The 25,527-nt window shown below is 38.8% G+C and overlaps 1 protein-coding gene across 4 annotated transcripts in view; it reads left to right on the top strand.

Moving 5' to 3' along the window:
* The first annotated feature begins 1,201 nt into the window (after nt 1-1,201).
* A1cf (APOBEC1 complementation factor) overlaps nt 1,202-25,527 on the top strand; it is a 78,797-nt gene continuing 54,471 nt past the window's right edge. For 3 of the 4 annotated variants that reach the window (XR_005286878.1, XM_038342641.1, XM_038342660.1), the window contains exons 1-2: nt 1,213-1,309; nt 23,064-23,207. Coding sequence is in view for 2 of the 4 variants with exons in the window: in XM_038342641.1 (XP_038198569.1) it covers nt 23,109-23,207 (99 nt within the window). In the remaining 2 variants the exon portion in view is untranslated. Of the gene's footprint in view, nt 1,310-23,063; nt 23,208-25,527 lie in introns of all 4 variants that reach the window. The other variant, XM_038342669.1, reaches the window with a different exon arrangement.

The raw sequence follows: 25,527 nt of genomic DNA on the forward strand, positions 1-25,527 counted from the left end.
GCCCAGCCCAGGTGGAGCTTCTCCTGGGCAAACCAAGAAGGATCTGGGCGAGCAGAAGAAATAAATAGAGACGTTTAGCTGTGAATGTCTATGTGCGAAGTAGTGCGTGCTACCATTCCAGGACAAATCAATAGTCTCAGAGGCGCTTTAGCTAGAGCAGGTATGTACTTACTGAAAGACACGCAAGGCAACCAAGGCTTCATGGTAGGATAAGTAAAGCTGTAGGCAGAATGAACACTGCCAATGACCTCCGGGTCCCTCTCCTCTCTAAGCATAAGCAAGCTTCAGTGCTGTCCTCCCTTGCTTGTTCTGTGGTTTCCTATAGGTAAAAAATGTCCTAAGCTGGTTCCCGGGAAACTGGACTTTTCTTACTTGACCCAAAGCCAAGGGAAAGTATCCTTTAATTTAATTTTACAAGTCTTAAGACAAAATTCACTCAAAAGCAGGGAGGTTTGGTTGTTTTTATCTTATAACTAGATTGTTTAAAAAATCCCTGGTGAGGGGGGAGAATCCCTTGAGATTTCTTATATGGGCTGGATAAATTAACTGTAGAGCTTACATTTTTTTTAAAAAAAATACCAATTATCTGTCCTTTAAGAAAAATGGTTTGCTGACATTTCCAGCAGCAAAACAGCAGCCCTGACTTTTCCTTGAGAGCTGGCTCCCTCTTCAATTCTGAATGACCAGCATTCAGATTTGCAATCTGCAATGCTAAATGTTTTTCCAAACCTGATCTGACCTATATTCAGCTACTTGTTTATATAAATGCTTTGTGTATTTTTTGTTTGTAAGCCAGCATTTATCTGCATACTTGACCTAAAACTCTACACTTTATTCCATGTAAAAATTGCAATAGGAAAAGTGCAGCACAATGGAACAGTCTCCTAAATTAACTTGCCTCTCATATCGCTTTGACACAGCAAATAAATAAAATGACCACATAAAGAAATTCTTAGTTTCCTAAAGTGGAATAAATGCCACATTTAAATTTATTTCTAAAAGCTAGGTTCAAAAGAGAATTGACCCCAATGACTGTAAATGCCAAACACATTTTCATTTTGTAAACAAGAGGGGAAGAGTTTAGTAGCTTCTGTTTAGGCCATAGTGACCCAATTACCTGGTCAAAGGGCTGCGTGGATGCAAGAGACAGGGCGAGTTAAAGTTTAACTTCCAGGAATTGTAAACCAAACCTAAAGCCACTGAACCTTTGGAGTTTGATACGGTGATTAGAATATAACCAAAGTGGCATGCTGAATTCGCCATAATCAAGGAACCTCTTTCCCGGTGGGGAACCTCAGGAATTACTCAGGTATGGCCCACGCGTTTCATATTTTCTGTTTCAATTCTGTGTTGTGGTATCTATGAGAATGCATGAAAACAGCTTGTGCTCTTTCCTACCCCTGAGTCTTAGACAGAGAATTGTCGTGTGCTCTTTTACTAATGAAACCAACTAAAAAACAAAACAAAGTTTTGGAATGGTCATGCAGTCTCAAGCTGAGGTGAATGTCATGATTTACTCCTTTCTGAAGCTTGTGGAAACTGGGGGTGATCATCGTGTGTTCACAAGTGGAGCTCATGTGCTATAACCCCTACCTCCAGCCAAGTATCAGGGAGAGCTGTGCTTCACCGTCTGTCCTTGTCCCTAGGACCTCGGAGCAGACATGCAATTAACAAAAGGCATAGTTGAACATCTCTAGAAGATTGTTTTAGCTCTGTGTATCAGTTCTCATTCCTATCGTACTTTAGACCCTTCCTGTTCAATTAACTTCTGCATGCTACCACCCTAAGAAAAGAATTGGGGTGAATTCTTGCTATTTCTTCTGCCATTAACCTGCCAAGCAAAATAATGTCCTAAGTTGTTTGCTTTTAATTCTAGCTAGAAAAGAAAGCAAAGGCCACTATGGAAAACTGCCTTTCTGACTGTGTTAGAGCTCAACTTCAAAATGACTATCATTTTGCTTTCACAGGCTGAGCAAACACAACACAGCGTACATAGTTTTACATTCCTATCTGAGAGATAGCTAAACTCCAAACCATGATGGTTTTAAGGAGGGAAGTAGATTGGGGCATTGTCTGTTCTACCAGAAACCTCAACTCTGTGACTGACAGAAGCTTTGTCGCTTCCCCATGATGAGAGTAGGAGCCACAGCAAGGCCCCAGTAAATACATGTCTGTCCTAGTGACAGTTACACATGTGACTCTCGTAGGAGATGAAAAAATGAGACATCATTTATGCATCCCAAGTGATTAATGTTTTATAAACCAAATATCGGCAAACTTTCAATATAAGGAGCACCAAATGAGCCAGTCTAGCCTGAAACACTAACATGTTGAGCAGCATACAGTAAGAGTGAATCTGGAATAAAAGGGAAATCGCTTACTTGTTCAAGCAGTTAGCGATCCCCCTGCCAATACAGAGAAGTAGATAATTCTTGTTTATTTTTCAGGCCATTTCTAGAATAATATTGGTAATTCTCAATTTAAAAATATATATTTTTGGCTGTTCCAATTTACTGTGTAAGTATAAGGGAAAAAGAAAATACTGTTGACAAGAAATGAGTTGTTTTAAGTGACATTCATAGATTGACATCATAGATACAAAATTGTGAGTAGCCATCTTAAACTAGGCTAATGACAAGTTAATCTGTGATTTTTTTATTTTTTTGGTTTTTCAAGACAGGGTTTCACTGTAGTTATCGAGCCTGTCCTGGACCTAGCTCTTGTAGACCAGGCTGGCCTTGAACTGACAGAAATCCACCTGCCTCTGCCTCCCGGGTACTGGGATGAAAAGTGTGCACTACCACCCAGCTAATCTGTGATTAAGTATCGACATTACCTGCACTGCACTTAAGGAACAGAAGGGGCCATGAACATGTGTCTCCATAGTCGATCAAATATGCCGAATAAATCATTTAGACCATTGAAAGCAGCTCTTCTCATTTGGGTGCTCTTCAACATAACAATATTTGCTAAGTGTTAGATTATCAAGTGTATTCCTAAGCACTCCCTATAAATTTAATCACATGTTATTCTTAGAGCACCCCACTACTATTAATATATGATTGGCATATATCATTATATCATACTGTTGTTAGACCGAGGTGCAGACAAATTACTTAACAGGCTCAATGTTAAAAGCAAGCGGCCCAGCCAGGTGACCCAGTCAGGCAGCCTAATTCCAGAGCACATGTGCACGCTGGATTCCCTTGTTGGGATTTACTACACGCACATGGGTGCTTAGCATTGCAATTAGCCAAAGGAACAGGTCATGCAGTTTCCCCTAACCCTACTTTATAGAAGAACTTCTTCCAAGACATTTGTCTATCAACATCGCTCCAACATTATACCCCTTAGGCTACAGGCTGAGGACAGATCACTCTGATAACCCATGTCTAGTGTTTGAGATGACCAGTATCAAGTATAATCACTGAGTTTGACTGATCTAAGTCAGAACTTCCAAGAACTCATATACTTCCACCATTCTCCACCAAGCAAAGCCATGCCCACACTAGCGTCTTTAAAACTAATCACAGCAAGAATGCCAGGCTCTCCTACAGACACGACCAGGCTGCAATCCTCACTCCAGACCTCCCTGGTTTATGAAGCTGTGGACGTTATTTGACTTCCCAAGAGCTCAGATTCTTTAGATGTGAAGCGGGTATGTGATCTTTGCGAAGACTGATAAGCAGAGAGCTGGTGTTTAAGAACAAGTTGACCCCCATCTCCTATTTTCCCTTGTTTTTTCCAGAACTTAAACTGTCCAAACATACCACCCACCAGCTTTCTCCAAACAATCCCATTCAAGTAGAAAATTAGATAAAGAAACCTATTAATTACCAAAGCCTCTGTACTTCTTCAGAACGTACACACACACACACACACACACACACACACACACACTACAAGCAGGATAACTTTTAGTTTAGAAACGATTTTTTAGAACTACTACGAAAAACTCAACATGTTTCTATGGACACCCCTAGTTTCAGGTTGTGACGCTGTGTCTGTTAACTTGACAACAGGTCTAAAACCTGTTCCAGTAACTCTCTGAAAACACCAGCATCCCTTAGGACGCCGGGTAATACTTCGGGTACTATTGCCCAATGGCTTTCATTACCACATGCGTCTCTCCATGACTCAGTGAGCTCAAACAAGACTGTATTGATCGCCAGAAGATAAGCTTCATTTTATCTTGTTTCTAGACACAGTAACCAGGCTTCTCTCAAGTGCAGGCCTAACAATCCAAACTCCCCCAGGAAAGGCCCTTGGGCAAGACGCCTCCCCCCTGCAGTGACCGTCCCCACACCCCTAAATCCCATCTGCTCTTTAGCTTAAAACGGCAAACCTAGTCATTAACAAATATTTACCGCCAAATGGATCAGGATACATGATTTATCATTTTAAGCTGCCAATCCTATTCCAACTAGGCTATAAGATTTTAACATTATTTAGAATTTTTTAAATTACATCATTCCCCCCCCCCTTCATTTACTCTTTCCAATTCTTCCAAAATACCTCTCATGGCTCTCTCTCAGATTCATGGCCTATAATTCTTTCATTGTTAATATATATGTATGTATAAATGATTATATATATATATATATGTATAAAGAGAGAAAGGAGATAGATGATAGATAGACAGACAGACAGATAGATATTCCTAAATATATAAATACAATGTACTCAGACAGATCATATAATGTTACTTATATAAATTCAGGAATGGCCATTTTAAGCTAATACACCAACGTTTGGTGTTGAATATTTTTGGTAGATTCCAATAAAAGGCTGAGATATAGTCATACCTTGGTAATTGGTCCCAGGGGATGGACTCAGGACCTCTGTGATACCCAAATCCTCATGTATTCTAGTTCCCTATGTAAGCTCGAGTAGCATATGTTTGCCTATAACTCATGCACATCCTTTCACATACTCTAAGCTGTCTCTGGGTGACTTCCTGTCCCTTGCACACTGTAAACACTATTATAGAGTTCCATACTGCATGTTCATATACTATTCGAGATAAATGTCTGTTTATGTTCAATTCCCATACATTTCTTGCAAACGTTTTTCATCTGTAGTTAACTGAATCTATAAATAGGGAGCCCACAAATTCACAGGTCCAGGTATGTTTCCTTTCGTAAAAACGATTGTCTTCACTAAACTATGCTGACATCCTCCGCTCTCTTAATTCGACATTTTTTTTTTTTTTTTTGGTTTTTCGAGACAGGCATTTTGAAAGCCATCTAAACTAAGCTTCTTCTCTGTGGATTTATAGAGGAAACTTTGTGTGTATCAATATTAGCAATGTGAGCATGTTCCAGGCTTGCTTTTTCAGTGGGGATTGTTGTCTAGCGATATTGAGAGGAAAGAGTCATAAAAGATATGAAAACTCCCTATATTTGCAGAGTGTTCTGCACCAGTAAATAATATTATCTATAGAGAACTAGTACATGAAAGCTTAACCAGATTAAATGTCTAAATAAAAAAGTTGATTATAATTCTATAAAACCCCACTTCCAATTAGGTAGTAATGACTTTGCTTCCTCCGACAATTAGGAGCTAAGTATTGGTTAGGCTACTCAACTGATTTAAAGAATTCTAGGTCTGAGTATGGGAGGTACATACTCTAGTACCTTATTACCACAATATATTCTAGTTTATAAGTGTATTTAAGAGCCAGTAAGATGGTCAGCAGGTAAAAGCATTCACTATATAAGCCTGAACCTTAAGTTCAATTCCCAGAACCCATAATAGAAAGCAAGAACTAAGTTCCAAAATTTCTCCTCTGGAATATACACATCCATACTCATATCCATACACTGCACACATGTATGCACACATAATATATATTGTGGTTGCTTTTATTCTACCATTTAAAAAAATTGTTAATTCTTTGAAATTTTTATGCACTGTATTTTTATCATATTCACCCCCAACTCCTCCAAGATCGACTCCCACTTTCCTATGGCCCCACCTTCATGTCCTTTTCTTTAGTTTAGTAACTTAGAACCTGTCAAATCCATTGGTTCATACACTTCTGGGTATGAGGCTATCCATGGGAGCATAGCTGACCTATCAGAAGCCACACTCCATTTTACAATTTTACTTATGTATTTATTCATATATTTTTGAGAGTTTCATGAGCACTATATTTACATCATTTCCCTCCTCACCCTCTCTTCAACTCCTCCCCACTTACCCCAACTTCATCTCAAAGTCATGACGCCCTAGACTTTAATCATTAATTAATCACACACACATTTATCAATAGAACCTGTTGAACCCCTTTAATGTCACTCATGTGCATATGTGTTAGGGTTGACCATTTTGAGTTGGATGATCCATCAGGGCATTTGTCCTTGGCAAAGACTGCTTCTACCATTCTTATTAGCCATTAATTGTCTGTAGCTCTTTATCTAGGGATGGGACCTTGTGAGATTATATAGATATTTGTATATGTGAAGCTTATAAAATAAGTTCCTATGTGGCTTTTCAAACCTCTCGAGTGTTATCTGTCCTTCCCCCAAGTGCCTCCTTGCTCTTTTCTTGTCCCTTCCACCCTTATCTTTTTGTCACATTCAAGTCATTTCATTTTGTTTGTGACCCACTGAGTTTCACCTGGGCTAGTTTTATGACAGGGAACTTGGACATAACCACTGGAGCCTAGTGGGCTCAGCAATGGGCACACAACTGGAAATGGTGGCTCCCACACCCCCAGAATCCATCAGATCATTTCAGATCAGTTCAGGCCTTATGAGCCTCTTCCCCGTCTATTACTGATTATGGACAGGGCTTGTTTTATGAAGGCCAAGGGAAAGTAGCTGTAGCTGCTGTGAGTTCCTGATTAAAATTGCCAAGTCATTTTCTAGAGAATAGTATTTTGCCATTTTTCTCCCTATCTTCTGGCTCCTACATTCTGCTGATACCCTCTTCTCCGATGATCCCAGAGCCATAGCAGGAGTAAGATAAATGTATTGCTTAGGGATGAATCACTTTCAACCGTCACTTATTCTCAGAATCTTGGGCAGTCCTGAGTCTCTTCATTCACTGTTTTTCATGGAAAAGACAGGCTTCTCTCATTAGGACAGTAGCTCTAAAACTTCCTAATGCTGTGATCATAGAACCATTTTGGTGACTACTTCTTAACTGTAATTCTGCTCCTGATTTAAATTGTAATGTAAACATCTAATATTTACATTATATTATATCAGGCTATCTGATATGCAACCCCTGTGAAAAGGACATTCAACTCCCAAAAGAGTCGCGACCCACAGGTTGAGAACCACTGTATTAGGCCCAAGTATAGCATTTATCTATGTGTATAAGCAAACACACATGCACAGAAGGCAGTTTGACACTGTGTCTGTTTAGCTAAAGATCACTAATGTGTTGACCCCTAGAGTCTATGACCTCTCGAGACATGGTAGTGGTTTTTCATTTGTTTAATTTTTGTTTTTATTTTAACCAAATTTACAGTACCAAGCATTGTGGAGCAGGCCACAAATTACAACCTGGGAGTGCTTGGTTACCCCCAGAGAAGTCATGTTACTACTGCATATGTGAGCACACTTTCTTGTTAGGGTAGTATCCAACTAGACACTAGAGTAAGACCATTGATGCCTTTTCTCCTCTAGTTGTCTAAGTAGAGTTCCTGGCACCTTCAAGTTATCTAACAGAGTGGAAGCATCTGCTTCAGTTCCAGCTTGATTTTTTTCTGTATCTTACAACCAAAGTGTACGGTGTCATCAGCACAGAGTCTTATCATTTAGTTCTGATGGGCAACCAAGTTGAAAGAAAGGAACCTGTGCTATTTGTACAGATTTCTGGGGGCTCCCTAAACAACACTTTCTTTAAAGGTATCATACGCCGGGTGGTGGTGGTGTACACCTTTAACCCCAGCACTTGGGAGGCAGAGGCAGACAGATCTCTGTGAGTTCAAGGCCAGCCTGGTCTCCAAGAGCTAGTTCCAACACAGACACCACAGACACAGAGAAACCCTGTCTGGATACCAACAGCAACAAAAGTATCAGACACAGGGCAGCACTGTTGTTTAGCGTCTTACTCCTTCTACAAGCAGCAGTAACAAAGAAACATTTTGAAAATATTTCCCACCTAAGAATTGAAAGGAGACTGATGTAAAATTTCTTCATGCTCACTTTATTATGTGCTGGTTTCAGGTAACCGAGTTATGATTTATTATTCCATGGGTTCAAGACAGTTAAAGAAAATTTCGCCTGTCTGTGTTCCGTACACATTAACTGACGTATCAACCAGCTAAGAAGCTAAATGACACAGTAAAGTCAGGACACATCAGTGTGGATGAAAAGGCAGTTCTGAAGAGGTCCCATAAGAAAGCAGCCCTAAAACAAACAGACTGTTCTGATACTGGGGAATAACGCAGCAGCAGGAGAAACACAGGAGTAGACAACCGTAAAGTCGCCTATCAGACGGTTGGGAGACTGCTGAGCATTGCAGACAGATGTAATTGTTTTCTGTTTCTAGCAGTGTTAGTAATCATCCCGTTAGCTGTTTTATTGGGCTTCTGCATAGCACTTATCTACTCAGCTGGGGCCGTTAGCATGAAGCAAACAGGCTTATTAGATGTACTCAAACCCTATTGCTTCTGATTATTTGTTCTGGAAGTCAGAAATCTAAATCCAATACCATGGGGAATGAACTGTGTTGGCAGAAGAATCTCCTAATCTCTTTTTCTGAAGCTGCCGCACCCACACACGCACACTCCCAGTAGGATGCACACACAGGATGGTACACACAGAGGTACCATCAACACAGTGGCAAGACAAACCACAAAGCTATCACTGAGAACATGAAGCAGTTGTCATACAGGGCTTGACTCCCTTGCATCCAAATTCTGGTAGTGTCTGGAAGAAGATGACATAGTATCTGCTCGGGAAACACACCCTTTTCCCAGTAGGATGAATAACTGGCCCCTTGTCTGCACAGAGAGTCCTGAAACCACATTCATTTGGGACTCTACACAGAGACTCAAATGCTCCCAGGTATGAGCTCTATTGACCTGAATAATTTCACAAAAGAGTGAATTTTCTGCCAGATGTTTTCTGGGAAAACAAATTAGTTCGGAAGCAGAGTGTGGGTTCTAGCACACAAAGCCCAAACAGAAAAGATCCTGACAAAGCTATGTGGGAGTGGTAGTTAGGAAAAGGGAAGTTGGGTAGTGGAAGACAGAAAACATGGAGGGGCGGGTGGAATGAGGGACTTGAAGTAGGTGTCCGTGTAAAGAGTTAACTTAGTAAATAATTCTTATTCATCAAGGGTGTCAGGGTATGTCAAGGGTATGTTCATCACATACAGCAGACACTGAGCCCAGCATATCCCCTATTCTCTTGCTGTAACAAACACACGTTGCATGTGCAGTGACCTGAATTGCAGTCACCTTGAGAATGCTGTTATGTAGTTCTTTAAGAAACTCTAGTGGAAAAAAAAAGCTTACAATGGGGCTGGGAAGGGTACTTGCGGCCTGGACTGATCTCCTGAATTTGATGTCTATTTCCTACAAGGTGGCAGGACATAGCAGACTCCTGATAAACATCCTCTGGTTCCACAAACATGCCACAAAAAAACGTACTCCTTGTACAAAAGCGCATGCATGTGTGCGCACGCGCGCCCACACACACACACACACACACACACACACAAATAAATTAATTAATTAAAATTTAAAAACCTATACTAGGTCTAGAAGTGGCTAAGTTAAGAGCACTGATTGTTCTTCCCAAGGACCCAGGTTCAATTCCCAGCAGCTCACAATCATCTATAACATTGGTTTTAAGTAATCCAAAACACTTTTCTGACCTGTGCTAATTATACATGTAGGCAAAATACACACAGATATTAAATCTTAAAAACCAATAATGTCTGTAAACTCATTCTTGTTTGCCTTTCTGAAATTATTCATAAAATCAAATATGTTCAATAATAATAATTCATTATCTCAGAATTTCAAAGGATTAAAGTTTAATAATACATAGTGTTGACAATTTGGAAGAAAATATTATGTTAAAGCAGAAAGTTCTAGACTGAGAATGCCCAGACTCATGTCCTAGCCCAATCATCTGACTTTGGTCCAATGACTTAACTTCTACTAAAACCAAGATTGGTTTGCAAAGGAGAAAAACGTTATATATGAACTGTGTAAGATAATACCAAGCAAGTGTGAGCCAACCTTAGATATTAAAGCCATAATTTGCATCATATTTTATGCCAAGAACACAATGTTTTAGTGGAAGAAAATAGTTAGGTAAGAAACAGGTCATGAGATGACACATTGAGAATTCTGTTCAGGATGAAATAAGGAAACTGTGAACCTTAGAGAATCCTTATGCCCAGTTTGCAAATGTGAAACTTAGAGAATCCTTATGCCCAGTTTGCAAATGTGAAACTTAGAGAATCCTTATGCCCAGTTTGCAAATGGAAGCTTGTAGCCACCTCCCCCTAGTTCTGTGGTACTTTTTCCAGGGGATAAATGCTCTCTACCACTGACAGGACCTCTTGATTTGGGGGCATAGAATGACTTAAAGGATCTTCTGTAATAAGCAAAGTCGAAAGATGAATGTTTACACAGTACAAATCTCGCAGGTTTGGCTATCTACATAGTTACAACCAGAAAAATCAGCACACTCAGCCACCAAAGCCACTTATACAACTTCAGGCAATTGGTGAAGCAGTTGGTTATTAGTTACAAGTCTGACAAAACATGGGTATTAAATACATCATCCTGCCCCCCAAATCAGTCCTCAGCACAAGCATAGAAACTTCATGAAGTACATACCCCAGAAGAGAAAACTAAGTGTGGGTGGTAGACCGAAAGTGGGGCTGAGTGGAGCATCAGAACAGCACAGAAAAAAATTACGGAACAGGATCCACTAAGGGACACCAAGAAAATGCTTCCTTCTGTGTGGGACAAAGCAGTGCCACTCTGGTCCCGAGAATTCTTGCAGTGTGTCTTGCTCCAATAGTCCCAAAGACCATCTTGAGCAATCCCTGTTCCATTTCCAGCTCTACATTAATTAGCAGCAGATCATTCTTAGAAACAAGTACAGAAGGCTGATCCCCCTGTTGTAAATGATATGTGGGTGCCAACTTTTCCATTAGATCTGGATGCTGGGCCCACCCTTGAAGAAGTTGGGGTTACTATAACAACTCACACAACACAACGAGAATCAGTTTAATGACACATGCTATCACGCCATTTAAATTCATATTTTTCTAAGTAGAGTGTTGTATGCAGGGATTATCTTATCCCTAAAAATCAACATTATGGAACTGTTTCCAGAGTTTGCAGACTGAGATTAAATAATCACCTTTTTCAAAAGTGTCATTTTTTAAAAAAACTGTAAACCTATTAACTATGGTAAACTAGTGACTTCCTAAAGGCAAGAAAATGATTTGGTTCTTTTTAAATTCTGACACCCTCGTACACTGTTAGGTGCATGTGCGTGCGGATGGATCAGTTTGAGTAATGTGTGATTAATGGTATGAGGATAAAGTCTTAAGCAAGTATTGGAAGTCACAGTTAAGGAATTCGCTCAGGCTAGAGACAGTCTGTGTTTGAGCAGAAGATTGCAGAGATATCGCTTCTAGAGGAGGTTAAATGTAGAGGAGGCTGAGGCTCAAGGCTGTGGATGGCACTTGCTAACCTTTAAGCCACAGGTAACTCTTCAAGTCCTGCTTTCAGATTACAAAAGTTAAGGCTTCCTCTTCTTGTCTTTCCTTGTAAATTTAGTTTCAAGTTAAACCCCAGGGATTTAAATGTCTTCTCTTTGATATCTAAAGGAAGATTCAAACAGAGAAGCGGTGAGATATCTTTGAAGCAGATAAAGCCTGTCTCTACAATACCTGCTTAATGAGACTATGATTTAAGCAGCAGTATTTCTACGGGACCACAGATGATACAATTTTAAACAGATTTTTAAATAAAAAATCTTATTACCTAGGGCTTATTTATCCTCAAAACCAAAAAAAAAAAAAAATCCTAGTATCAGAACTGATTTGCAAAAATTAGCCAGCTAGTTATATTTAATTTTTCTCAAGAGTTCTGGTAACTTTTTAGAATTAGATTGCTTCTTATTGCTTATTTTGATACAGTAAAAAATTTTAATACAAATTAGAAAACATATTCTCTCTTTACTATGCATGCTTTAGAGTCTTGATTTAGAACAAATGTGTGTTCATATATTTATTCACACATTTGTATATATAATATATATATATAATATACACAAAATATCATGTGAATGAAATATCTACTCATTATCTTCCTCCAATAAACTCTAGGTCAATAACTCCAGTGGTCGCCCATACAGTTATCTTCTCTGTAGATATTTTATTTCAGTTATCTTCTCTGTAGATATTTTATTTCAGTTATCTTCTCTGTAGATATTTTATTTCTCTGCTATTTCCTCGGTATGTTTGTTCCATTAGCTCAAGTTACTCCCGGTAAGACTTGGAATGATTCCAAATCAGATGTATATGTATCTCAAGCATTCATCAGCAAGCAATAATCAGAGTATTAATAACTCAAAACATCTCTGCAAAAAAAATAAGTTTCCTTAGAAACTTGTGTCTATCAATGTTGTTCCTAAAAAAATAAAAATAAAATAAAATCAATAATTAGGTGGAGTCAGCAACTTCTTGGCCATGAGAATCAGCAAAGGAGCTGGAGCAAGAATAAGAGCAGAGGCAGCGTAAGAAAGAAGATCCACAAGTATAACTGACAATAGAGAGAAAAACCCACTCTCAAAGCAGTCATGTCTGCTGGCATGCAAAGGTCCTAGGGTTGGAGTGACCCAATAGCACACTACTACATCAGGGATTTGGTCCATAGCTGACTTCCTTCTATCTGATTTCTGTAGACGGAGACTGCTTGTTTGATCCTGGCTGCACAGACCCAAAATAATCACAAAGAAACTATATTAATTGTAATACTATTTGGCCAATAGCTTAAGCATATTTTTAGCTAGTTCTCACATCTTAAATTAACCCATTCCTGTTATTTTTTATTTTACCATTAGGCTTGTGGTTTGCTGGTGCATCTGGCTCCTCCTGTGCCTATATGGTGTCTCCCTGACTCCGCCTTCATTTCTCCTCTGTCTCTGCTTGGAATTCTAGCCTTGCTCTATTCTGCACTGCAGTAGGCCTAAAGCAGCTTCTTTATTAACCAATGGTAATAAAGTATATTCACAGCAAAGGGAGGGGAATCCACATCAGACTTCTATAGTCTAGAAGAGCTCAGGAGCCATGGAAGGAAACTAATACTTTAATTCAAATTGAATAAAAATAACTACAAAGCCATATTACATTCTGCCAAATGATATGTCCCAGGGTAAACCTCAAAATTACTACACACTGCTAGAATTTGGATGAGAAATAGTCAGTGTATAACAGAGGGCTGGTAATGGCCGTGTGTTCACACTGGAGCATATGCAAAGGAAGTAAGGTCCTGGCCCATGTGCGCCATCACACAATCTACTATGATCTAGTCAAAGGCATTAATACAATAGCACATTTTCAGTCCAGTCAAATCACAAGATGCTCCAGCTGAAGAGACCAACGTGTCCCTGTGGAGGAGACAATAGACTCATAGCATTTCCAAATTCCTTTATATCCCGTGTTCTTCATAGCAATACTCTGGAGGAACCAAGGGAGACCGTATGTTCTCTTAACCCTCAGCCACTTCTTTCATACAGAAAAATAAAAAGACAACGGGGGAAAGCTTCAGTAATTAAAGGCACAGACTCTGAGTCTCTGGACATTTAGACTTTGGTTATTTGTCTGATACTTGTCACCCAGGATATCTTGGGCTTATCAACTAACCTCTCTTACTGGGCTTACTCCTTTCTACCCTAACCATAGAAATGTTATGACATGCTTCATAGAGTTCCTATGGGGATCAAGTAAATCATGCCTTAATGTGAAAAATGGCACACAATATATGCTTAGTATATGTTGGCCTTGTTTATTATTCTTACTTATCATTTAAAATTTTGTCAGTGGCAAAAAAGTTTAACCTGCTCATTAACGATTTTCACATGTAAGCCTGCAGGTGGTGGCACACACCTTTAAGCTCAGCAATCAGAAGGCAGAGGCAGGTGGATCTCTATGAGTTCCAGGACAGCCAGGGCTGCCCAGTGAAACCTTGTCTTGAAAAAAAAACAATCAAAAATGATTATCATATGTAAACTATAAGCTTTTAAGTTATCTTTATTTCCTCTGACCCATTGTGTCCTTTGCTCATATGTCCACTGATGTGTGAGTCTCTCTGTTAATGATTTAAAATTATTCTTTGCATTTTACAGATATAATTTGCATCTATTATTCATATGCTAATCATTTTATTTTCATCTCTGCTAAGGTTACATTGCAATTACATACACTTGTGATTTTCAGGTAGTTAAATCCGCCAGCCTTTTTGTTGTGAATTTTTATACTTACTTTGAAAGACCTTCTGTGCCCCAAGAGTGGAATGTTCTCTCATGTTCTAGTAGTTATGTAATGTCTTTAAAGTTTATTTTCTTAGTCCTTTTAGAACTTGGACATAGGTTATGAGGCGATGGTCCAACTCTATCTCTTATTCAAATTGTCCACGACCTTCTGATGATCTAAAATAACACCTGTTGGCAAATACCAATCTAAACAAAACTATGGGTCAAGGCTCTTGATTCTGTGCCATTGATTTCCTGTTCTTAGGATTGTTTGATTTCTCTCTGTTGGTTAGGCTGGTTCCAGATCATTCCACATATTCAATAAATCTTGTGGCATTCATTGTATGTTTCTTACTGTCAGAAGAATTATGAAATTGGTTTCTCAAAATTTAAAATAGTGGGATCAAAATTAGAATGACAAAACATTTAAAATGGGGGTGAACATATTTCATTGCATAATAAACTTTTTAGTTAAACAAGTCTTTAGGGCTTTCTGCTGGATTTTGGCATCTTTTTCCTATGATTTCAGGCATTTCTCCATATGCTTATTCTTATTTTCCTTTATTGTCAGTTTTTCTCCTGCATCTTGTTTGCGCTCTTAGAAAACAAGCATACTTACCTCTGTACTGTGCTTTAATCAGCTGTGATATAGTTTTATAGAACTGTGGAAGGGGTCCTACACCGCTCTAATGTGACACACTTGCACTGTCTGTACCAAGGCAACGATATTGGACTCTATTCCTAACTCATGAAAAGTTACATTACCTTTATACTGACATAGATACATTTGCCTCGGTATCACATGTTCATTTTCTATGAAAATCATGGGTGTTTTCAATAGTGAAGGGAATTAAGTTCACAAAATTCCTAATGTTCAAAAAACCTTGTGTTTTTATAATGATGCTGTCTCATTCTAATGTCAGTGCTGGGCTGTTAGCTCATATTTAAACTCATATGCAATCTTTTCTCTATTAGATTTCTATTTTCTTGTACATTTGTATGGTTTATATCAGAGATGTGGTATGTCCACAGATGATAATGTCATAAATTTCCATTCTCCAAAGGGTTTCCTATCATAAAAGAATTATTTCTTTCTCTTTTTCTACATTTGCTTATTTATTTGTTTGGTGTGTGTGTGTGTGTGTGTGTGTGTGTGTGTGTGTGTGTGTGTGTGAGAGAGAGAGAGAGAGAGAGAGAGAGAGACGGAGAGAGACAGAGAGAGACAGAGAGACAGAGACACAGAGACACAGAGAGACAGAGAGACAGAGAGAGAGGTGTGAGTGAACACTCAGACCCAGAAGAAGGTATCAGATCCCTCTGGAATTGTGAGCATCCTGGCATGGGTGTTGGGAACTGAACTGTGAACCTCTCTCTGTAAGAGTAGTAAATACCCTTAAACACTGAGCCATCTCTCCAGGCCCAATTTCATTACTAACACATGAATACATGAAGTGTGTCTAATAAAACTATCTGGTTCTGGTATTATTTGAAAAAAAAGCATTGAATGATTTTTTCAATGTAAGTTAATGGTTATTAATGTATCTAAAACTTTAATTTATCCTTGGAACAATTTTGTAAGGAAAATAATACTTTTCTAGGTAAATACCATTGCATTCATATTTTTAAAATTACTCGAAGATACATTCTCATTTTTGAGAATTCTCTAGCTTGTGTCTATGGACTTCCTCTCATTTGAAGAATTTACTTCTCTTTTCCTGGTCAGGATGACCAGCAGCATTTCTGTGCACTCATCTTTCCCATAATCCTCCATCCTAGTGTCAAGTCTATAGAATTTTGCTTTGTTAATTCTACTTTTATCTATTAGGCCATTATTATTTTTCCTAGCTTCTTCCCTTGAGTGCTTATTTGCAGTGATTTCTGTTTTTAGTAAAATGTTTTCAGATTAAAATTTTGAACCAGTTATACAGTGAAAATTCCATTTCCCCAAGTGTTCATATAGTAAAAGCTTTGAATTTTTTTAATCTTTTAAATTTTAGAAGCCACACATCATAGAAAAGTAATAACAGCCAAATAAACAGGAATAAATAAAACATAAAGTAATCATTTCTCTACCACCCAATTTAACCAGTAAGCCTTTTATAATCAAAGATCTTATGGATATAATCTTAACATAAATGAAATTAATCAGACATTGTTTTTACAACCTAGCTTTCAATTATAACTTTAAAAAAGTCTACCTTGGTTATGACTCTTTTTCCTAGACTATTAGCCTGCACTGAACCACTGTTTATTCAAGCATCTCTTCATCACTGGCTGTTCAGGCAATGTCTGAGCTTCCTTACAACACTAGCATGCCCTGGGAGAGATGGGAAACACATTAGTATGGATTTACAGACTTTCCTTTTTGTTTTTACAGACAAAGTAAAAACACAATGTACTAATTGTTGAAGCAATTTGAGGACTTCTGCATGACACACCCAGAGCTACATCTCTCCCACATTGGACAATGGCTGGCAAGGACAGTAACCAATGGGGAATTCTCAAAAGGCGGTTGAGTCAACCAAAGCAGTATTTGCGGAACAGAAAGGGAATATCAGATGAGCGTCTCTCAGATGCCAACCGCATGACAGGCTCTCATCTCCATTATCCTATCTGTTCAACCATTTTGCTGTTGTAGTTATTTTATCTTTTAAGCCTCCTGGTTAGGTATCAATGATCTTATACTATATTTTTTTTAAAAAAAAAAAAAACTAGGATCCAGAAAGTTGAAATCATGGTAGAAGAACAGAAATTAAAACGTCATTGTGCTCTTCTCAGACAATATGGAATCCATGACTGAAAACATTTTGAGCTAGTACAATTAGCATGATCCCTAAAACAACTTTGATTTCTTTAAGATTATCTAGGCACCAACTAATTCATTGTACATTAACTGATGGCTTAATAATAGAGATATGGTTCTGATTAATTCATTGATAAATTTTTTAAAATAATAAGGTGTCACATAATGACTTTAAACAGTGCTTTTGAGGGTTTTTTGTAACTTAATATTTTATTAAGCTGAATGTTACAGGGCTGGAGGGATGGCCCAGCATTTAAGAGCTCTGGCTGCTCTTCCAGAGGACCCAGGTTCAGATCCCAGCACCACCCACATGGCAGCTCACAACTGTCTGTAACTCCAGTCCCAGAGGATCAACACCCTCACACAGGCATACATGCAGGTAAAACACCAGTACACATAAACTAAATAAGTAAATAATTTTAAAAATACTGAATATTACATACATAGCAATGCTTTTGACTTTTTAAAGTTAAAATGTAACATTATTTTCCCTTTCCCTTTCCTCCCTCCAAGCCTTCCCAGTACCCTATTTACTCTCTCTCCAAATTCATGGCCTCTATTTCTTTAATCCACATAATCACTACAGCAATCTTTTGTAAGCATATGTGAATGCATATATGGATGTATATATACACTTTCTCTATTAATTTTTCTATGGTCCTTAATGTATACTCAAATGAACTATTGTTTTCATTTGCAAGTATTTTTCTAAGTTGAGTTTTGTAACTAATTTATACTTATTTTATTGAGCAATGCAAAGTAATATTTACATTGCATCATCAAGAGAGTGCACAGACTTTTATCACAAACCCTTCATTTCTGCACAATCGGGAACTCTGTGGAATTCCTAGAGGGTAATTTAAAAGTCTGAATTTCCTGTTAAAACCACTTGTACGTGTTTCATAAGGGCTATTATGTATGTCTTAGTTACATCATTCAACACTGAGCCACAACAGAACATTAGAGAAAGATGGATATAGCTTAGAGATATCCAAACAGCAAGTGAGATCTTTCTCCCTATTCATTTTCCTCATCCAACCTCTTCCAAAGCATCAAATAAGTGGACGATACAGTAATTATAGCACCAGAATTACTCTTTCCAAATTCTAAATTGCCAAAGACAAGAATGTATAGTGGAAGTCCATACTCATTGATCTGCTCATAAAAGTTGAGGACAACTGTTTCAATTAACTTTTAATAAAGATGCCTACCGACATACACTCCCTGTACCCCCATTTGTCCTCTGCCTTAAATTCTGCTTTTACTTTCCAAGCTCTTGATTCTTTGCTCTTCAACATGCTTACCCCCCATGTACTTTTCCAGCACTTGTCTTGTGTCTTGACCTATTTCTGCTTTAGATACAAAAGTAAAGTTTGTTCCCCTAGTCCTCCTGTCTCCGTGATCTCCATTGTAGGTTCCACCAGGACAATAAAATCAAAAGAACAATGCCCACTTTCAATCCTGTCCTGATTTTCCTGTGTAACTTGCAATTCTTTGGGGCACCAAATTTTATTATAAAATAGATAGCCCTTTCATTTAGCAAGCTCACAGTTCGGTGAGAATGCCAGTCAAGGGCACCTTCCAGCACTGGCTGTGGCAATGTAGGGCTGTACAAGCTTTCCTGAGAGTACAGAGGTGAGGGCACCTAGCGTTACCCAGGGAGCTGGCAAAGAAGACACCACAGAGCAAACAGCTTTCAGTCTGATCTAGATGTAATCAAAAGGCCAGTGACGTTGGAAGAGATAGGAAACGAAAGTTGTAAGCTGTGAGCCTGGCCATCTAAGGATGTGTGCTGGTGCTAAGTGGAAGGACACATGAAGGATGGGAAAGGAGACACAGGATGTGGTACTGATGAGAGTGGACTTCATCTACCACATGGAGATATTCAGAGATATAATAGCCAACATTGTGCAGGTATTAACTGCCAGAGACCATTTTGAGTAGTTAATATCTATTTTATTATTTAATCCTCAGAAGAACTATGAAATAAGGACTACTATCATCCTAGTTTTATATAAAAAGATTTTGAGACTCAAAAAGCTTCTCCTGGAATGAAAGCAGAAGAATAAAAGGGGATGCATTCTTTTTCCTTTAATATGGGGTCTCCTTATGGCCCAGGCTAGCCTTGAACTCATGATTCTCATTGCTGCAGCCCCCCAAATAGACATGGATTACAGATATGACCACCACACTTCAATCACGGAGCCCATTTTTATATAGTTAATTTCAGTAGGCAATACACATCCTAGGGAATGTGGAGATATTGATCCAAGACTGTTAAATGGTAGCTGGGCAGCGCTCGTGAAGACCCCTGACATTTTATATTATGTTCTCCCTTCACCATATTTTTTAAATGAAGATTATCCAGGAAGTCTGTTTTGGTTGGTTTTTTACTGTAATTGGACACAGCCTAGATACCTGGGAAAAAGGGAACCTCATTTGAAGAAGTACCTCCATCAGATTATCCTGTGAAGGACAATCTGTCAGAATGTCCTCCATCAGATTGCCCTATGGACATGTGTGTGAGGCACTTTCTTGATTGTTAATTGATATAAAAGGGGGCCAGTCCACTATAGAAAGCATCATCCCTAAGCAGGTGGGCCTGCACTGTATAGAAAAGCTAGCTAAGCAGGAGTCAGTGAGCAAGCCAGGAAACAACACTCTTCCATGGTTTCTGCTTGATTTCCTGCCCTGAACTCCCTAAATCAGTGGTTCTCTACTTGTGGGTTCCAACCCCATTGGGAGTCACATACCAGATATCCTGCGTATCAAATAGTTACATTACAGTTCATAACAGTAGCAAAACTACTATGAGGTAGCCACAAAATAATTTTATGGCTGGGGTCACCCCAGCATGAGGAACTGTATTAAAGTGTTGCAGCGTTAGGAAGGTTGAGAACCACCGCCCTAAATTATGGGCTGTAAGTTTAAATAAATTCCTTTTCTCTCCTAAATCACCTTTGGTCATAGTGGTTATCACAGCAACAGAAAATGAACTAGGGCAAGGCCTTTCTGGAATCACTCTGCTGCCCCTGTCTCTCTCGCAGCTGTCTTCCATTATGAGTTATTAGCAGGAATATTACATCACATATGCTGGAGCTAAACAAAGCACATCGGAAGTGTATTCTTATTCATCTTCGCTACAGCCACTTGTCCATAGCTGTTCCTAACCACAATTCGCAAACGAAAAGCCTGATGCTCAGAGTGGCCGTGTACATATATGAATCTTCCCCACACAGGCACCGCCTGTTTTATCTCACTCCTCTCTTTATCCAAACTGAGGAACAGTGCTGTCCTGCAAACTCACCCAAGTTTTCACAGCAGAACCTGAGAGTTGAAAGTAGAACTGCTTGCCAAATCTGTTGCCTCGCCTGCCTCCTCTGATGCACGCTACGCTCCTATGCCTACTGAAGCTCTAACTGGTACACCAAACCCGGAGGTTTTCCAAAGCCTTATCAGTATGCGACTTTCATCACGCCCAGGGTGATTGTGGAATATCACTGCGGCACTTGAGGCATAGCTAAGGAGCTTGTTGGAGACCACAGTGAAAAACAGAAAGAGAACAGAAAGGCTCCTCCCAGGTCTGTCTTCCAGCGCGTGCTTCTGACGGCTTAGTGGGCCTTGGACAGCTGACCGGCCCCATTCTCAGAACTCTTTGCTTCTAAACTGCCTCATCCCCTGCTTCTCTTATCCTTACCCTGTTCCATCTAGGTCTTCTTTGCTGAATCTTCCTTATCTCTTGGTTTCTAGAAGTTATTTACCTAGAGATCCGCCTTAGATAATTCACCCCCCTACCCAGTCTTACAGGAGCTCACCCAGTCTCAAGACTAAATGTCAGGGTCTCCCAGGTAGAACTCACCCTTGAAATTTAGACTCGGATATCTGTCTACCTGCTGTTCAATCTAGCTGCACAGATAAACGCACCAAGAAAATCAGCCCCCATAACGGGGCCTCTGCTTCTTCCACAACTTCCTTAACTCTATTCTTCTTTTGTCTTTCTTTTTTGTTCTGTTTTGCTTTGCTTTGTTTTTTTTCTGTTCTGTTTTGTTTTGGGTTGGGTTAGGTTGGGTTGGGTTAGGAGTTCTGGTGTTCATGCCTAGGACTTCATACATATTAATTGAGTGCTATGCCCCCAGAAAACACACCCAATCTGGATGTAAAAAGCCTTTGTTTGCAAATTGTGACTTCCATTCTGATGTACAAATTGCCAGTGATTTGAGACTTAAACATTGAAAACGACTTCTCAGAACTTCATAGTGAATTCCAAAAGAGCTGAGAGGTTTTTGTGATGTCAAAATTCCTTTAATAACCTTTAATAATTATTAACCCAAACTCAACGTAGGTTTTGCAAAAAACAAAACCGAATTCATCATGTCACCATGAACTCTTACCTTTTTAATGGAAACGATGAAGTTTAGAAAAGAAAAACCTGCAACTTGGCCAACAGACTGTAGACTTGGCCCTCAAAGCTATCAAGGCACAAAGAAGTAACTTTATCAGATCCTGCATGTCCTTCCTGGTCCTCCAGGGTACTTAAGGCACAACAGAAGGATCTGAGAGCTTCCTGATGAAACAGCAACTTATTTAGTCAATTTAGTAACAAATTTAGACAAAATGTAACTCTTATGATAGTTTATATATCTTCAAAATAGCTTTTATAGTTTTATTTATGCTTAAGATTACTTCATACCAACTTGTACAACTGTAGCCACCAACAGATCCACCTCTATTTTACTATCCATAGAAACAGAGTGTACTCTAACAGCATGACCTAAGCTGAGCTGCCACAGAATCTCAAACCATAACTAGTGGGTAAAAGACTCTAATTTCCTAACCAAGATAGAAAAGCAAGATTAAAAACAAGGGCAGAACCTTTGGATAGATGAGATATTTCAGCAGGTAAAGGAACTTGTTGCCAAGTCTAATTTCCTGAGTTCAATCCCCAAGCCTTACATGGTGGAAGGAGAGAACTGCTTCTGCAAGTTATTCTAACCTCTGTGTATGCCTCATGCCTGTATGTCTACGCACACATTAATTAATTGATTGATTAATTAACTGATTAAAATACTTAAAAGATAAAATACCATTTTTGTAAACTGTAAACACTAAAACCTTTGTGCTAAATTTTTATATATGCAAAAATGTGTGTGTGTGTGTGTGAGAGAGAGAGAGAGAGAGAGAGAGAGAGAGAGAGAGAGAGAGATGTGAGATATGTACACGGATATATGATGTACAAGTGCACACCAAGGTCAGAGGAAGACATCAGGCACACCGCTCCATCACTCCCCACCTCATTTTCTTGAAGCAGGGTCTTCTTTTGCTGAACCTAGAGCTAGGTTGGTGGCAAGCAAGTTCCAGTGACGCCCCCATGGTGATAGAGTTGCAAGCTGTGTACATGATTCAGGGAACTTGACCTCAGGCTTTCATGCTTGAGCACCAAGCACTCTTACCTGCTAAGCCATCTCCTTTCATGTCCTTTAATTGATGGGAACTGATTTCTTTGCATATTGAGCAACATCTTAAGGGAACTGAACTGAGAATTAATGGACAGTGTTCTAACTAGAAAATGGGTACTCCAGTTTTCATCTCTAAAGGTTAAACATTTTAAATTTATATATAATTATAAAAGCAAGATTTAAACAAAACATTTGGCAAGCCTTATTTGAATGCAGTTGCTAGCAGCTACAACCTTAATGATTCATTTATAGGCCTATATCCTAAGATGCCCTTCACATGAACTCAAATGTAGACTTGGTTATAGCAATTTATTTAATTTATCTTAAATTTGGTTTCAGTGAGCAACCCTAATTAACCTGATTTTTTGGTGATAATCACTCTCAATGGAATCAAATCACAAATCCGGGGATGGATTGAGCGGCACCCAGAAGGAAGCAGCCCTCCGCGCACTGGTCCAGCGCACAGGATATAGCTTGGTCCAGGTAGGAACTTCTTATGATGTCTGCTGAGACTCAGCACTGAAACCAGAGTCCTGGAAACACTAGTGCCCCTTGATGCAGGATGCCAGCAGCCCTTGTATAACTGTCACAGAGAGAAGGTGATCTTGTAAATGAAGTTCTTTCTCCCCTGCATTATCCACCCAACCTTAATTTTTTGTTGAAGATAGAACCATCACCCACAGTCATTGAGTCGATTACAGTTTTAAGAGAACCTTTTCCAACATGAAAAGGCATCTTCACTTCTTAGTGAAGAAGAATTTAGTTGGTGTTATAGGAACTGGTGGAGAACCAAGGTCTTTGCCCTCCAAGATGTGGCTTCCAAGAAGGCAACATTTTGCCAGCCCAGCTATTCCAGCTTGTCCAGTCTAAGGCACATAACAATAACTTCTGTTCATGTCGGCCCTTTTGAAAAAAATCAAAATAGGGGCCACATAAAAGGCCTAATTGCTAGGAATTATTTGCATATGATAATTGTAATTGTGACAACTTCTCTTCAGGAATATGTGCTGCATTGAGGAGCAAGTTAGTGTTAGATACATAAAAATTATACACTAGACTACACAGTGCCCCTTTGTAGTAAATAATGTATTTGGGTCCACCAACTATTCATTTATCACCTACATGCTTTTCTATTGAACTCAAATCTACCTACCATTATGAATACAAATGTCACATGTGAGTAGTGACAAAATACGCCACATCCTGCTTTTATTAGCTGTTCTATTGTTAGATTATTGGAAATGTCCTAGGTTTACTCGCACTAATTCTATAAATCATAAATCACAAATGAATCGTTATACATGATACAATGCCTCAAGTATCCATATTTTTCATTCCAATAAAGAGTGCTAGTCAGGCTTTTTAAATATTTCATAAGTTTTTATTATTCCACAGATGACTTTTTAAAGTTTCATTAAGTCAAGGGAAACACTGAGATATTTGCTGCAGTACTTTCTAAAAGCTGAGCTATTTTAGAATCAATGAACTGTAAATGTTTTTATCTCTAAAATCAATGTTTAATTTAAATATATGTACCTTTCCATTATACTTAAAACAATCACAGATAATTCTAAATAATTTAGTCTATAAAACAAAAAAATTTAATGTAATTTATTTTTCACATGTCTTCAGGCACAATTAGCTGTAGAGATGGTCTTTCTTTATTTAAAAAGGTGTTTTTTCTTCTTTCTTTTGATTAATAAATTTTTCCTTAAAATTATAAAATAAAAAGTCATTTTTATATTAGCTTCATTATTGTTATTATTTTTAGCTCTTTATGGGCCTGAAACTTTTACTTAGGGGATGCAGCAGTGGAGAAGCATTTCAACCCTTTTAAAACCTATTAGTCAATCTTCACACACAGGAGGGTTGTCCACCTCTCTGTGGTATATAACATGAGAGAAGTATGTGAAGACCTATCTAAAACACCATGGATTACCATTCCATCACACACCTACGCGCGCACACACACACACACACACACACACACACACACACCAAGATAGACTATAGGCTAGGGTAAGTTTCATGCTATTTTAGTAATGTTCAGGTAATAAAAGGTTCCTCGTGAAAATGTTAAGATTTCAGTCAAGTGTAATTATGTAGAATCAACATTCTGGCCCCTTCCTTTACACATCAGAATGGAAAGGGATTTCTTTCCTGTTTTCTGGTCTATTCTTTGCTCTGTCAACTGCAGTTTCTCACTTGGTCTTGAAGCAGCCAAAGGCATGAAGAAAAGGACATGTTTGACCAGTTCTGGCACAGGGCTCTTTCTTAGCAAAAGTTCTTTAAAGTACACTCAAAATAGCCAAGAAATTAATCAAAATACTGACTCCTAGGTTGGTCATTAATGTAGGAGGGAATCCATAGTAAACACTGAATCAAAATAGGGAACAATTGTAGGTGTAGGAACTGAAGCTGCGGGCAGCCTCTGTAGGATCCCAGACACAGCCCAGGCTCACTGCCAAGTTCCATCGCCTGGTCACACTTTTCTCAACCCAGGCCTCCTTCCATTGAGCTCATTTATACAGCAGCCACCTCTTGAGAAGACAAAAGATAAGTCATGATAGTCATTTTAGAGATAAACATATCTAGGCGTTCAAAAACCCCCTTGTTGGAAGTTGAACTTCACAGCTCTACTTGCGTAACATTTGTTAGCAGAATGATGATTGGGTCCGAAGTTCTCCATTAACTTGGAAAACTAGCATTTCCAAAAACTAGTTGCCTAGACCTAAGTCTTCCAATCAAAGTAATAAAAATATGTGTGTGTGCATGCACACACACATACATAATAAATAGTTGT

This window comes from Arvicola amphibius, chromosome 1 (assembly GCF_903992535.2).
Source record: "Arvicola amphibius chromosome 1, mArvAmp1.2, whole genome shotgun sequence".
In the NCBI taxonomy this organism is placed as follows: Eukaryota; Metazoa; Chordata; class Mammalia; order Rodentia; family Cricetidae; genus Arvicola; species Arvicola amphibius.